This window comes from Chamaea fasciata, unplaced genomic scaffold, assembly GCF_029207755.1.
Source record: "Chamaea fasciata isolate MVZ Bird 193981 ecotype frontalis unplaced genomic scaffold, bChaFas1.0.hap1 SCAF_11, whole genome shotgun sequence".
Lineage (NCBI taxonomy): Eukaryota > Metazoa > Chordata > Aves > Passeriformes > Sylviidae > Chamaea > Chamaea fasciata.
Window position 1 is genome coordinate 14547090 of NW_027094096.1, and position 13367 is coordinate 14560456.

Consider the following 13367-nt stretch of genomic DNA (forward strand, 5'->3'; position numbering starts at 1 on the left):
ATGTAGAAGTCCTTCTCTGAAATACAACTGTTTACTAAATCTGTGAAGCTCTTCTGAGTTTATAGGACTGTTCTGAATGACTGGGACATAGTAGCTAGATGGTTGTGGGCCAAGGTGTACGTTACAGGCATGGAGGCATGAAGTTAAATGTTACAGTCCTGTACGTCTGTTCTCTTCTTGTCATTGTCAAACTTCTTTTCATGGAAACAGAGTGCAGCTTTTCTCCCTTGATTTTTTTATCTTTCCTCATATGGTAGTTCTAAGGGTAAATTAATAATTTTCAGGAGTTAAGCTCTCAGGTCCTATAAAGTCCTATGCATAAAAAATTGTCCTGTACAGCAGTTCAGTCTTGGAATGGAACTTATTTGCAGATTTTTCTGTTAATTATTTCAGTTACTGTAATTTGAGAGCAAAACAAATTGTCATATGTGACATCTTAATTTAAATTCTTTTAAACAGTCTTTTAAAATTAATATTTAGTGTTGTTATATGATATTTCGAGCTTTAACAGTTTCTGTCATGCACAGTATATCTACTGATTGACAAGTTGTTTGCACACAAGAGCTTTCTCCTTGAAGTGTTTCTGATCTAATTTAAGTGACTGTGCCACATACTTCAGACTTTGTGTCAATTTATTATGACTATTATAAAAAATTGTGGTTTCAGTAAACATTAGAAACTCCTGGTTTAATGTATAAATTTTTCTGACAGAATACATTTTTAGAAATTAGTGCAATTTGGTGCTATATCTGTTATTCTGGAATATACTCTTGTGTTGTGTACTTCTAGTAGTTACATAGCTGAACACTTTGACTTCAGGAAACTGAAGAGATACTGCTGCTTTGTCTGAGAATGCTTGGCTGAAAGCAGTGAAGGGTACTAAGTCATAATCAGGATGGGAAAGGAAGATGTGAAAGCAAATTGCTTGCTTATGTTTGAGTGTGACTGCTGTAGTCATAGCTGTATGCCACTATATGTGCTTCTGAGGAAACAAAAATTCAATGTCTAACTTTAGAGGAGAGTACATCTCCTGTGGTTAGTCTAGTTGTGCTTGATGATCTCTTTGCAAACAAAGAGAAATTTGATTCAAATATCCTTATGTTCACCTCAAAAATATTTTCCAAGAATTTAAGAGGAAGAGGAAAAAAAGTCATTGCCTCCTTTTATTGAGCATCCATACTACAAAAGCAAATATATCCCAGGAAGCAGATACTCTACATTGCACAATAAGGCGGCAGCCACACAGGAAAGGTTGGGCTCTTGGCACGGCCCCTAAGGGGAAATGCTTCCTTGAAAGGACCCATTGTTGCTGGGTCTGGGTCTTCAGACTCCCAGTTCTCCACTGGAATGGCTGCGGGTCTCTTGGTGCTGGGATGGGACATCTTTGCCATCCCCATTATCTAACCATAATAGTCTTGGTTATTTAATCACATAGAAGGGCTGAGTAAAGTTCACGCCTCATGTGGGAAAGGAACGTTTCTCTGGAAACAGGCTCAGTGCTCAGCTATTGAGAGCTCACACTGGGTGTAATGGCGCCATGCCTTGCCCAAGGTATTTGGAACAGTTTAACTTTCTCTTCTAAGAACAAACAAAACATAGTCTGTGAATTCTAACCCAAGTGTCTGGTATACTCTTCCAAGAGACAAAAGAGCTAATAAGCATCCAAAATAAATGTATGCTTCGTTGGATTCCCTGACTGTGGGCAGGTCTTCTTTCCCTCGTGGCAGTTAGGTAAGAGATCCAGAAATCTGAAAGGAAATAGTAAACACTGTTTCTGTGAGCCTGAGAGTGGGAACAAGCTTTGGGTGATTGTGATTTTCGGTGCTTGGTTTTTCAGTTTGAAATTTTCATTGAAGTGAATAGCTGCTGCTTGAAATAAGATAACTGTGATGCAGGGAAGATTAGGTGGTAAAATGCTTGACTAATTGTCCTTGAGATGACCAACAGCTTTCCTAAATCATCTTCCAACTTATCTTCAACTTCTTCATTGCTGCTGTATTAACAACATTTTAGTTTTTAAGTGGTCTGAAAATAATGATCTGAAGACTGGTTAGAAAGTAAGTTTTGAGTGTAGTATTGGCTATAGTACTTTGTTATCATGAAGAATTGACATACTGAGTTTATTGTTAGATGTGGAATTATCTTTCCTTAATGTAGGCTGTACTCTACTGTAAACATTGCAACTGCTATTACAGCCTGCAAAAAGTATACTTTACAAAGAATACACTCTACAAATGTAAATACAATTTTGGTTTGGTGATTGTTGGATACAATGGTCTTCCTTAAGCCTAAACACAGAAACAAAAGCTTGTATTATAACAGAAAGCCTAAGATGGGAAGTGATAAAATAGGTATTGAGTGGAGGGCTTTGTTAAAATTTAGCTCGTGTACTTGTAAAATTTCCATGTATTCATTAAACTATTATGTCATTCTTATTGTTAGAGCTTGGTTAGTTGACTAAAGTGTTAAGCTTTGTTTGTAGTACAAATTATAACCTTAACTCCTTTCAAAATGCAGTTGAAAATTTTTGATCTTCCATAGTTATTTCAGTTTGTATGTCTTACCCAAGCATCTCTGTACGTTATGTGGATAACTTAGTATTTAAGGGTTCAGCTGCAAGTTTCTGGAGTGCTGTAAGCTGCATCAGCTCCCATTTTTGTAAGGTGCATTTCTTAAGGTGAGGCTGCCTCTTAAGTAGAGTATCTCTTGTGTTTGTAAACCACATGCTTGTAAAAATACAGATGTACTGAAATAATACTAAAAGCTTTACAAGTCCATTACATCTGTAAGCTCATGGTAATGCATATTGAAGTAAAAGTCATAACACTTTGGTTTTTAGGGTCACAGAAGTGTGATAGCCCCAGGCCTTTGGCTAAGTCATGTATCACCTGTAAAGGGATCTGTTTGAATTTCAGGGTGGTCTTTGATTGACGTGGGTTTTATGTCTTGGGGGCAAGCAAAGAGGCTCTCTCGTGGTATCAGGCTTGCCAGGTGGTGTGAGACATCTCTGGCATTGTGCTGCAGCTCAGACACTTGAATTCTTCCAAGTCCAGGGTGCAGCAAAATCCATCTGGCACACACCGTGGCTGTGGTCCTGGGTACCTACAACAGTGAAGCAGAATCAGAGAAGCAAAAATGTGGAGTGCAGGCATACGTGTGTACAGAAACTCCTTGGAGACTGAGAATCCAAAAAGAACAACTTAGAAACTCCTTCCTTTAAGGAGGTACAGACACTAATGAAAAATCCTGATTATAGACTGTTTGGTGACAAGGTGTCATAAGGTGCTTTTTAGCAGGATTTCCTTATAGCTGTTTAAATATATTTCAAGAGTTTTAATTGCAAGTGTATTGAAATGGTCCTTTTTCATTCTCAGTGGCTGCAGATTCTGCCCATCTGTTTCAAAAGCTGCCAGTGCAGAAATTTTAGGAAATTATATGTTATTTTTATAGATGCTAAAATAAGATACCTTAGGTAAAAGAGAAGGACTGGAAAGTAAATACAGGACTTATGTCCAAGCCACTGTGAGCAAAATTTTGATTCTATCCCTTGCAAGCTGGAAATAATGTGTCCGAATTTGCTTTTTTGGTAATTGATTTTGAACACGTGCAGCATATTAGGGAATATGTTTTGAGAAGAATGTGCCTGGAAGTATTTTATATTTTTTTCCCCCTGATTCTTACATCTTCTTAGCCTTGTGTCAAGGAAAGTTTTTATTTCCTTGTGTCAAGGAAAATGAGCTGCCATCCTTTTCTGCTAAAGGTCAGCTATCACTCAGGCTGAGTTTTCATCTTTCCTAAGAAGCTGGATGTATTTTCAGACGGAGTATTTTCTTAGAAGATACATTCATTCCTCTTCCTGGTCTGTTACGGCTCTTCCAATTTGAATATTTAATCAGTTTTAATTTCATTACTGCTGGTATGGCAGAGATTGAGCATGAGCTGGTGTTTTGTTTATGTGTAGTAATTATTTTACCCCTATTTTAGACCCATTGCATGAATGCCAAAAACTTTTACTATAATGTTTGGAAAAAATGGACTGTTTGGTAACTGATATCAGTATGTGGGAATCTCATGGTACTGTAACAAGAATAAGCCCTAGTGGTTAACATTGCCTTTGTGAGATCTGTTCCCTTGTAGTGCTGATTTCTTCTTGGGGTAAATTGTTGAAAGTATGGCTCTGAGGTGCGGAAATTTTGAATTTCTGAGTGACTAAATAATGTTTGGCTTTCAAGTTCCAAAAAACCCCCATTTTTTTCTTGTATTTTGGCAGCTAGTCGGAATACAGTTGAAGATAACTTTCAAGGTGTTTTTTATTTGGAAATATGAAAGGCTTTTCACAACATTGAGCTATTTAGAAACTTAATTTTTAACAAAAGAGGTGTAAGGTGGCTCTTAGTGGAGGATGTACTTGTTGTAAATAAGTTCTAGCTTAGTCCTTTAGTAGCCTGTTTGGACCTAGGAGAGCCAGGCAAGTAATTTGCTAGGAAAATAGCTCAGATGTCAGGAGTAGGAATCGTGATTGATTGTTTTCTAGACAGGTCAGTCAGGTTTGGGGTTTTTTTTTAATTTTCTACCTGTATTAGTTTACTTTGTTTGATTTATTTATTGAGAGTGATTACATAGGGTGCTGAGGAAGATTTACTTGTATTAATCTTTGCACAGAGGTGAATTTGAAGTTTGGCCTCTCTTGTGTGTCTCTTGCTTCTTCTATCTGCCTTGCTACATCTCTTGGTTTGCCTTTTGTGCTCTTACCAAAGCAGAGCTGGTTGAGCCTTGTCCTGTACAGAAAAGTACCTTGTTTCTGTGATGTTTAGATAGTGACAAAGTTCACTTTCTTAGCTTTGTAGCACTCAGTCTATAAAGGTCGTCTGTTCTTGTGTGTGTGATTGCTTCATTATGCTCTGTGATAAACTGCAAAATGCTGAGAATGAGAAATGTGTGCATTTCTGACCTGCTGCCTTTAGCTCCTCAAAATGAATGTTGTTGTCTTCACTCACAAGCGCTGTAAATACAAGGAAGGGTTTGGTCAGAAGCATAGATGCTTTTAGCTGGGTAGATAGTATCAGGGCTTGTGCATAGCCCTGCAAGTGTCTGCAGGCTCCTGGGGAGGCATTTGTTGTTTGAATAGAAGGAGCTGGACCGGGCTGCTGATGCCTGGAAGCGCAGCCTCCGCGCCAGCCCGGCCACAGTCTTGCAATTGTTCGGCCACACTGGAGGGAAGAGGGAAAAAAAAAAGCATTCCAAGCAGTGCCAAATTTTCTTTGATATGTTAATCTTTTGATAACAGTTTGAAAAGCCCTTGGAGACTTTTTTTAGATTTTAGACAAAATAGTTCATTTGTCAGGACTTCCCTTGTAGATAGGGTCTCCGTTATTAAGAACTGCCGCGCTAACTCATGGTAACAAAAGCAAGTGCAGAGGACAGCTGCTGGACTGCTTGTTGGTAAGAGAAACTGTTAGTTATCACAGGACTTTTTACAAAGATCTGAAAAGAATAAAGTAGGTAGTGTTTAAGATACAAATGTATAAGTTTATTCACGTATTTTAAGCAGACAGATGATAAGAGCATATGCAAATGTTATAACTCGATAATTAATTATGTTTATCCATACATGGATTTTATTAAAGACTTCAGCTTTAAAAATTATATTTTAATCTGAGAAATCTGGGGTTTAAATTACCCAGTGGTTGCAGGAGATATCAAAAGTTTCTTTGTGGGAGCTCTAATTTGTCCAGACTTCAAAAATTTTCTCTTGAGGCCATGAAACTTCCACTTACATTGAAAAACTGGATGACAGCAGTGTGTGTAATATTTAGTTTTTAAGGTTTGTGGAATTGGGACAAATGTTGAGGCCAACAGATAGAAGATTGTCTTTGCTTCCCACCCCAAAAATCAAACTCTAAGGGTAACATTTGCACTGAAGTAGTCCACTAGTTTTGCCAGCTGTTAGAAAACTGACTTGAGGTAAGCCAGTAGTCCTTCAAAAGTGTGGCTTGCAGAACTGTTCAGGTGTACTGATGGAGACTTGCCCTGGTGCTTTTAGAACAATTTCCTTAATAAATACACTATGACTTCACTTGCACCTTTTATGCTATTGCTAAAACGTTTACTTACAAGTATTTTGGTACAATTGCTTGGTATCCTGATTGTTCAGTCAGGATAGATGAACAAATATGGAGTGCTGTAGTAATTGAGAAAAAGTGCAGCATTTTCTTCATTGTGAGGGATGCATATAGTTTTAAGCTCTGTACACTGCTGTAATTTTTTCAGTGATGCAATTTGTGATTTATTTTAGCTCCAGAATAATATCAGCTTCAGTCTGAAGCTGCAGGTGCTGTCCTGCTTGCAGCTGCACACTCCTCAGGACAGTAACAAATTAGAAATGCTGTTCCACTTAATTTTGATATACTGTGTTTTGCAAAGTTGCAGATTCACTGTTTAAGCTTGTGACTCAAATGTATGCACTTAGAAGTACTTACAGTTCAGACACTGTTCAGCTGATCTCTAGACCATTTGTTAAATTTATGCCTACATTGTTACAAAATGTTGCAAATTATTTCATTCTCTTAATCTCAGTGGCAAACAGCATTTTCTTTTACAGACCTTTTTGATACTTCCTACTACTCTGACTCTGGAATATGCTTAGCTATACAATAGTAACTCAATAAGTAAAAATTATGAGTGATAGTAAATTCCACCATTTCCATTGGTTATAAGTCTTCTTTCTTTAAAAAGTTGCTATTTTCAATTTGTTAAAAGGGGGGGAGGATTTCTCTGGCTATTCACTACAGGGTCAGAGAGAGGCTGAGTGGCAACCTGTAATGTGGATCAGAGGCGCATTATATTTGGATATTCCATGTTCATATTGTTCATTGCAAGTGGATTTCCACCTCACTTCAGTTTGAGTACTAGTAAAATGTCATACTCTCTCATGGTCTGAAAAGTAAAAGGTTTATATTTAAATCTTTAATTAAAGATTTAAAGTAGTGAAATGTTTAATTCCCCATCATATAATAGAAAGAAGGAAATAAAACTCAAATGCAGATTGCTAAAATCTCTTCTGAATTGGTAAGATTTTTTCAGTCTGACCCAGCAGCCTGAAGTCACCAAAGGAGGCAGCCCTGGGGAGTCCAGGTGGTGTTGTTCAACCCCAACTTTCAGCAGGGCACTGGGAGACAAACCAAAGAACTTACCCCTTTGAACTCTTGAGGACGTGCTTGGGCTGATGGTATGCCAGAAGGGATACGATAGGTGGAAGAGTGCAGTTCTTTGTTGTAGAATAGGAATAGTTTCCATGACCCAACAACAAAGAAAATATCTTTATAATGCTTTTTAAATTTAGAGATTTGAATTGGAGTTTAATATGGAAAATTACCGGCAGTATGTGCCATGTTGAGAATGTGTGTTAGTTGAAGGTTGTTCAGTAAATGAGTCTGTATAAAATAATGCAGATGGAGCTAATGATGTGAGTCAGAAATAGCCTCCTAATTCTCCTCATGTATTCCCTGTCTGATTCTACCCAGCTGTTCAAAGAGCTTACTGAATCACAGGAATTATTGCTAGTGCTGAGATTTCCTTTCATCCTTCTTCAGGCCCACAACCTGATGTTCCTTCCCAGCAGTGGAACAACCCTAAATGAAGGCAATTGCACTTCTCTCTCACACTGCCATGATGTCCCGTAAGGTCCCTGTGCTGACATATTGGCCATATGGAAATCTCAGTTGAGATCCATTGATCTGGAAGCTATTTGCATTTATTTTTCTGCTTGTGCTTTCCTGTATCAAGTTCCTGCTTGATATATCCATCAAGGTTGGAGAGTTGCCTGCAGGCACCCTTTTTGATGTTACTGTACATTATAGTGGGAAAGTGTGTGTTTGTTTAAGAGCAGACTAGTTCAAGTATGATTAACCTAATAATTCTTTCCTGGAGCTGCGAACTCTATTAGAAGTATAATTCTGTAAATAGACAGAACCTTTCCTGGCTGCATGACTTCTTGATTGAAAATGTGATTTGTATGATGTTCATAAAGTTGTTTGATGTGATTAATTCAAAGCTTGTCCTCAGGAGCTTTCTTAGCAGTCCTGTGTAGATTTAGGACAGATTTTAACTGGTTTTATGAATTATCTATGTCTTTTCCAGGGCAGAAAGCTCCTTAGTTAAGAAAAGTGGCAGTTTAAACTTAAGTGTGGTTTAGAACTTTTAATGACTTATATGGCTTAATTTCCAAGTAAATCTGTAGTAAAATTATAGTATAGGAATAGAAAATTTTCAGCTTAACAAGGCAAGGGAAGTGTGAGCTGATGTTCCAATCAAAGGAGGTAGTTGTTGCCTACATTCATTCCTTACATTCAGAACAAAATGCCAACTGTATCAAGCACTCAATTTATGAAGTACTGAGCTGCTTCTCACCTGAGACTCAGCTCTGTGCTGTGATGCAGTTCTCTCCTTTGAGTGTTTCTTCTACTTGGACCTTATTCAGTAGTGGGAATAGATTTCTCTGGAGATCCAGTTTTTGGATAGCAAAAGAAACCTTTCCTGTTGGGTTCCTGCTTCATTTATTGGGTTAACTGGGAAGGAGATGGTAGTTTGCAGAAAACACATGCAGATGTTATGCTGTGGATAAGCTGCAGGAGATGGGAGGAGGGGCCTTTTGCTGGTGAATGTAAGTGCATGGATCCAGGGGCTGCCTTGGAGAGGATCTGACCTGGAGTCTGGTGATTTGGTTTGTGAAAATGTTGGGGGGTTAATGACAGAGAAGTTGATAGTGATTGTGCTTATTGTGCTACCTAATACTAATAACAGCCTGAAAAAGGACAATTAGAGTAGCTGCTTGTGCTGGGACTTAATACTTGAGGACTGGTTATAAGCTGTGGTAGTAAGTGCTGTCTTCCAAGAGATTTATGAATGTGCAGTAAATAAAATGGAAGCCTGTACAGTGTCAGTGCAGAGAATCATAGTTAAATCTATGTCTTGGCAGATGAGCACTGGCTCTTCAGTGATTTTAATTGTGGTGGTTGTTTGTTCCTGTGCATTAATTATAAATTGTATACAATTAACATGTACAGGGGTGCACAAATGAAGGTTAGATGCAGTTTTAATTTCAAAAATTTGGCTTTTTGACATGGTACTTTTGATTTTACTTGCTTATGTGGTGAGGAAAATTCTTATGAGCCTCACAGTATGTTGTAACCTTTGTAGTTCTGCCCTTTTGGAGTAGGGATCTGTGTGCACTACATTCATCTCATAGACAGTGCCATATTTTTTCCATACCTTTTCTTATTCATAAAAATTGTGATTGTAATCTGTCCTCAAAGCACCTCTCAAGATTAGCAACAGTGAGAGATTTTGATGCAAACTGAGTAGTAGAGGAATTGGGAAGAAGGGGAAAGACTGACCGAAAAGCATGTCTTGATTTAGAACTAATAAACTGGGGACTAAACGTTTTTATGGTTGTGTTTATTCTTCAGCGCAGATGAGAAGTGTAGGTCTCAGGGGTACTGTGCCTTTCCTCTTGAAGGGTAGCTTGACTTCTGAAAGCATCTGATTGGACCTATTACATAGAGAGTGATACAAATGTGTAATATTGACCTACTTTTAAGCTTTTTCTTTTTTTTTTTTTTAACAGGAATAATTCACATTTCTATCAGGAAGCTTGTAGAATGTACCAAAAACTGCTTGCTGCATGTAGAATATAGCCAAGTTAAATTGGTACAAACTTCTAAGCCCTCTTTTAAAGCCTGATGTTTCTGCAGTATTTCACTTGTATTCATCTGATATTCAATCATAAAGCTTTATAGACCTCCTTCTAGTTACTTCTAGAAACAAGTAACAGTGCAAATTGAAGATAAATACTAATATTTTGTCAGTGTTGTGTTTTATGTATGCACTTACTGAAAGTTACTTGAAATTACCTAAAACCTAGGTGTAAAATCAGTAATGTTGCTTCAGTTTTTAATTCTTGTCTTGTTGAAGGTCTTCCATATCTCAAGTTGAGAAGTTCCATATCATACTAAACATGGAGAAAGAAGAAAAGAAATATGTCAATAAAGCAGAGGAAGATGAGATGGTAATGAATTCTCTTAATCTGTTTTTATACAATGGAAGAAACACATTTTCAGGTTTTTCTATTTAAAGGGGACATATTACATCGGGAAGTGGATTGTCTCGTTTTAAATCAATTTTCTAAGATTATCCTTGGCAATATTTTTTGGTATTAAGAAATTAGTCTTGGAATAGGAAAGGCTTCTGTTAAGGTCAGTCCAATAGATAACACATTTTGGTGCTTAACATTTCTACTTTTACACATGAAAATGGAAACAAAGTGAGTTGTGTAATGATTTTTTTATTATTACTGTTATTTTGTTGTTCTTTGGTTAATTGAGGTTACTTCCCTTCAAATCCTGGAAATTTTTTGTTGTATTTTAAAACAGGTTAATGCTTTGTAATGTAATTCAAAACAGTAAGCTTTGACAGGAAGGTGCTAGCTGCTAATCATTCAATTTCTAGCCCACTTGGGGTTCATAGGGATTTTTCTAGTCCATTTGGTCTATATATAGGGATTTTTGTTTCACAAAATGATAGGTTTCTGTGAAATGAAGTTCTTGTTCTGTCTTTGTGCACACTGCTAGGAAAAGTAGTTCTTCACTAGACAGCTCCAATACAGAAAGTAAGCAAATGCATCTTAGAACAGGAGATGCTTTTGGTTTGATCGCTAAAATTGATTTTTCTTTTAGGAAATAATTTTATTTTGTCCTAAAAATAGCATTAACTTCTCTCACTGTCCTTCACTCTCCTATTTTATTGCTAAAGAGTGTTTTGGGGGTAAGAGGGAGTGGGTTTTATTTCTGCTTTTTGTCATCAGAGAAGGTGGCAAAACAAACTTTTGAAAAACCTTTTCTTAAGAAAGGAGTTTAAACAATTTCTAGCACTGCTTAATGAAAAGTAAAAAAAAAAAAATCCAAGAAGTTCATGTCAATATGAACAATGGGTGGGACTCAATGGGAAACTTCATTGCCCTTTTACTGCAGGAAATATAATCTAATGATGATGTAATGTGAAACTCGGGAATGTAACACAGTGTCCAGTAATTCACTAATTTATTTTCTGTTCCTGGCTGTCATCAAGTTAAGTTGGTGCTTGCACACTGAATACTTGGAGTTTTTTTCATGGGAGAAGGATTTTTCTAACTGGTGCAAGTTTCAGAACCTTTGAGTGTGGCTTGGAGCTTGTAAAGTAGCATTTCTTGTTAAATGGCAGGTAAAACAAGCAAAATTCTCTACTAAAACATGATGTTTGATGTATTTAGGGCCTTTTAAAGAATGTGTAAAGTTCAGCCCACAGTAGTAATTCGTAAGTGTGAATGCTATCTAATCAAATGCTATGTTATACAATCAGCATTTGACAAAACCACACGCTTTTGCTCTTAAATGTTCAGCTGATGTGTGATATGTCATGGTCAAAATTGTTGTTCACTGAGAGTTAAGGCAGGTTGTGTTGCAACCTCAGTCCTTAGGGAGCAGTGCAAAGAGGAGACAGTCTTGCAATGAAATGTTTTACACAGTGTGGATGATCTGCCTCTGTCAGGCTTTTATTCATGTTTATATTTGTGACTAAGCAAAACAATGTTCCTTTTTGCTTCCATCATATATTAAGTGTTTCAAATCTTTCTATCCCCTAGAAAAGAAAAAAGAGGAAATGGCTTTGCAATTTCGTTTGCTTTAAATACTGCACATCATGAAAAATTAACGTCGGCATCCCAAGCCACGGTAATTGAGAAAGCCATCATTACTTTTTTCTTCTTCCGTGCAGGAGATCTATGGCTATGATCTGTGTCGCTGGAAGTTGGTGCTAGTTACTGTAGGAGTGATCTGTTCCGGTGGCTTTCTTCTCCTCCTCCTCTACTGGATGCCCCAGTGGCGTGTGAAAGCAACATGCAAAAGGACAACGCTTAAAGACTGTGAGGTGGTTCTGCTGAGAACAACTGTAAGTGTGCAGGAGGATGTGCTTCTCCCCATCTGCAGTTCCTTCTGCCTGCTGGAACACACCAATCCTTGCCTTGCAGTGTAGACATGATTGTGTTAGAGCAGTGCAGGACGGTGCTCCTGGGGACTGTGTGTAGCTTTGCTGCCTCTGTGGGAAGACTGACAGCTGTTTGCAGTGGGCATAGTGAATAGTCTTGTCTTTCAGTTTTAAGAATAAAATACGTGATTGCTACAGGTTCAAATACCGTACAGATACAATCAAATACATCTACAGCTACAGAACAAATACCTTGTTCATATAAGCTGAAACATGGTTTCCCCTCCCTTGTTCAGCAAAGATACATTTTTTGAAGTAAGCTGTAACTGCTGACCCAAGTGCAAAAATACGCTTTTACAATTGTGGAAAGAAAATTATTCTTAAGGTAGCTGATACTAACTTGGAGATATGTTCTGTGATTCCGTATGGGCTCTGCTAATCTATGATCTGTGGTTTTGCTACAACTGTTGTAGTAAAATGCTGTTTAAATGCTCTTTCAGCAAACTCATTTTTCCCCCTCTTTTTAAGGATGAATTCAAGATATGGTTTTGTGCAAAGGTTCGCATTATGCCTTCTTTGGGAGCCAATCCTTTACAGAATCCTCAGCCTATTGTGCACAAGGTTTCAAACGGCCATGCTGTTCGTTTCTCTGAATCTGCTGCAGAAGAGAATAAAAATGATTTGAAAAAATATTTGCCTGTAAGTAAACTTGCAATACTATGCTGGCTAATTCTCAAGTAGCTCAAGTGCTAGTGCGAATAAACACACACAGCTCAGCACATGTGAGCTACTGCTTTTGTTTGAAAGGCTAACGCATTCTTTGAGTGGAACAGAAATCTCCTCAATAACCTGTTACTGGAAATTGTGGAAAGCTTGAAAGATTGTGTTGAAAGAAAAGTATTCATTTTTCAGTGAAGCTTTTCTAAATTCACTTTCTGTCACCTCTCAGAATAAAGTCAGTCAGAAAAGAGGTGCTAAGTGGTATCAGTTTAACATCTGTGTTTTGTTGTCCTTACAGATTCGTTATTTCACGCATCACAGTGTTAAGTATTTTTGGAATGACTCAGTTCAAAGTTTTGATGTTGTACGGTAAGATAACTTTTTCCTTATGTGTTGTGCTTCGAACTGCATTTTTAAAAGGATAAAACAGTATGCCTAAGAACATGCTGAAAATTGGTGATATTTTCTGACCAGCTGTTTTAGCTCATTGAGTCTTTGTTTAAACCATTTTTAATTCAGTGAGAATTTGGAAGGTGTTTGTTTAATCTGCCTTTATCAAGTGTGATTTGTGTAGGGTGGTGAGCTGCATACATCTGCAGGCTTTTTTGCCTGTTCTTGGAGTGTTACGT

General features: G+C 37.5%; 1 protein-coding gene across 1 annotated transcript in view; it reads left to right on the forward strand.

Annotated features, from left to right (window-relative positions):
• Nucleotides 1-13367, forward strand: part of ATP13A3 (ATPase 13A3) — a 57301-nt gene that overhangs the window by 10285 nt on the left and 33649 nt on the right. Inside the window, exons 3-6 of the mRNA XM_066193324.1 lie at nt 9973-10066; nt 11809-11982; nt 12547-12717; nt 13037-13107. Coding sequence (XP_066049421.1) covers nt 9973-10066; nt 11809-11982; nt 12547-12717; nt 13037-13107 — 510 coding nt within the window. The remainder of the gene's footprint in view (nt 1-9972; nt 10067-11808; nt 11983-12546; nt 12718-13036; nt 13108-13367) is intronic.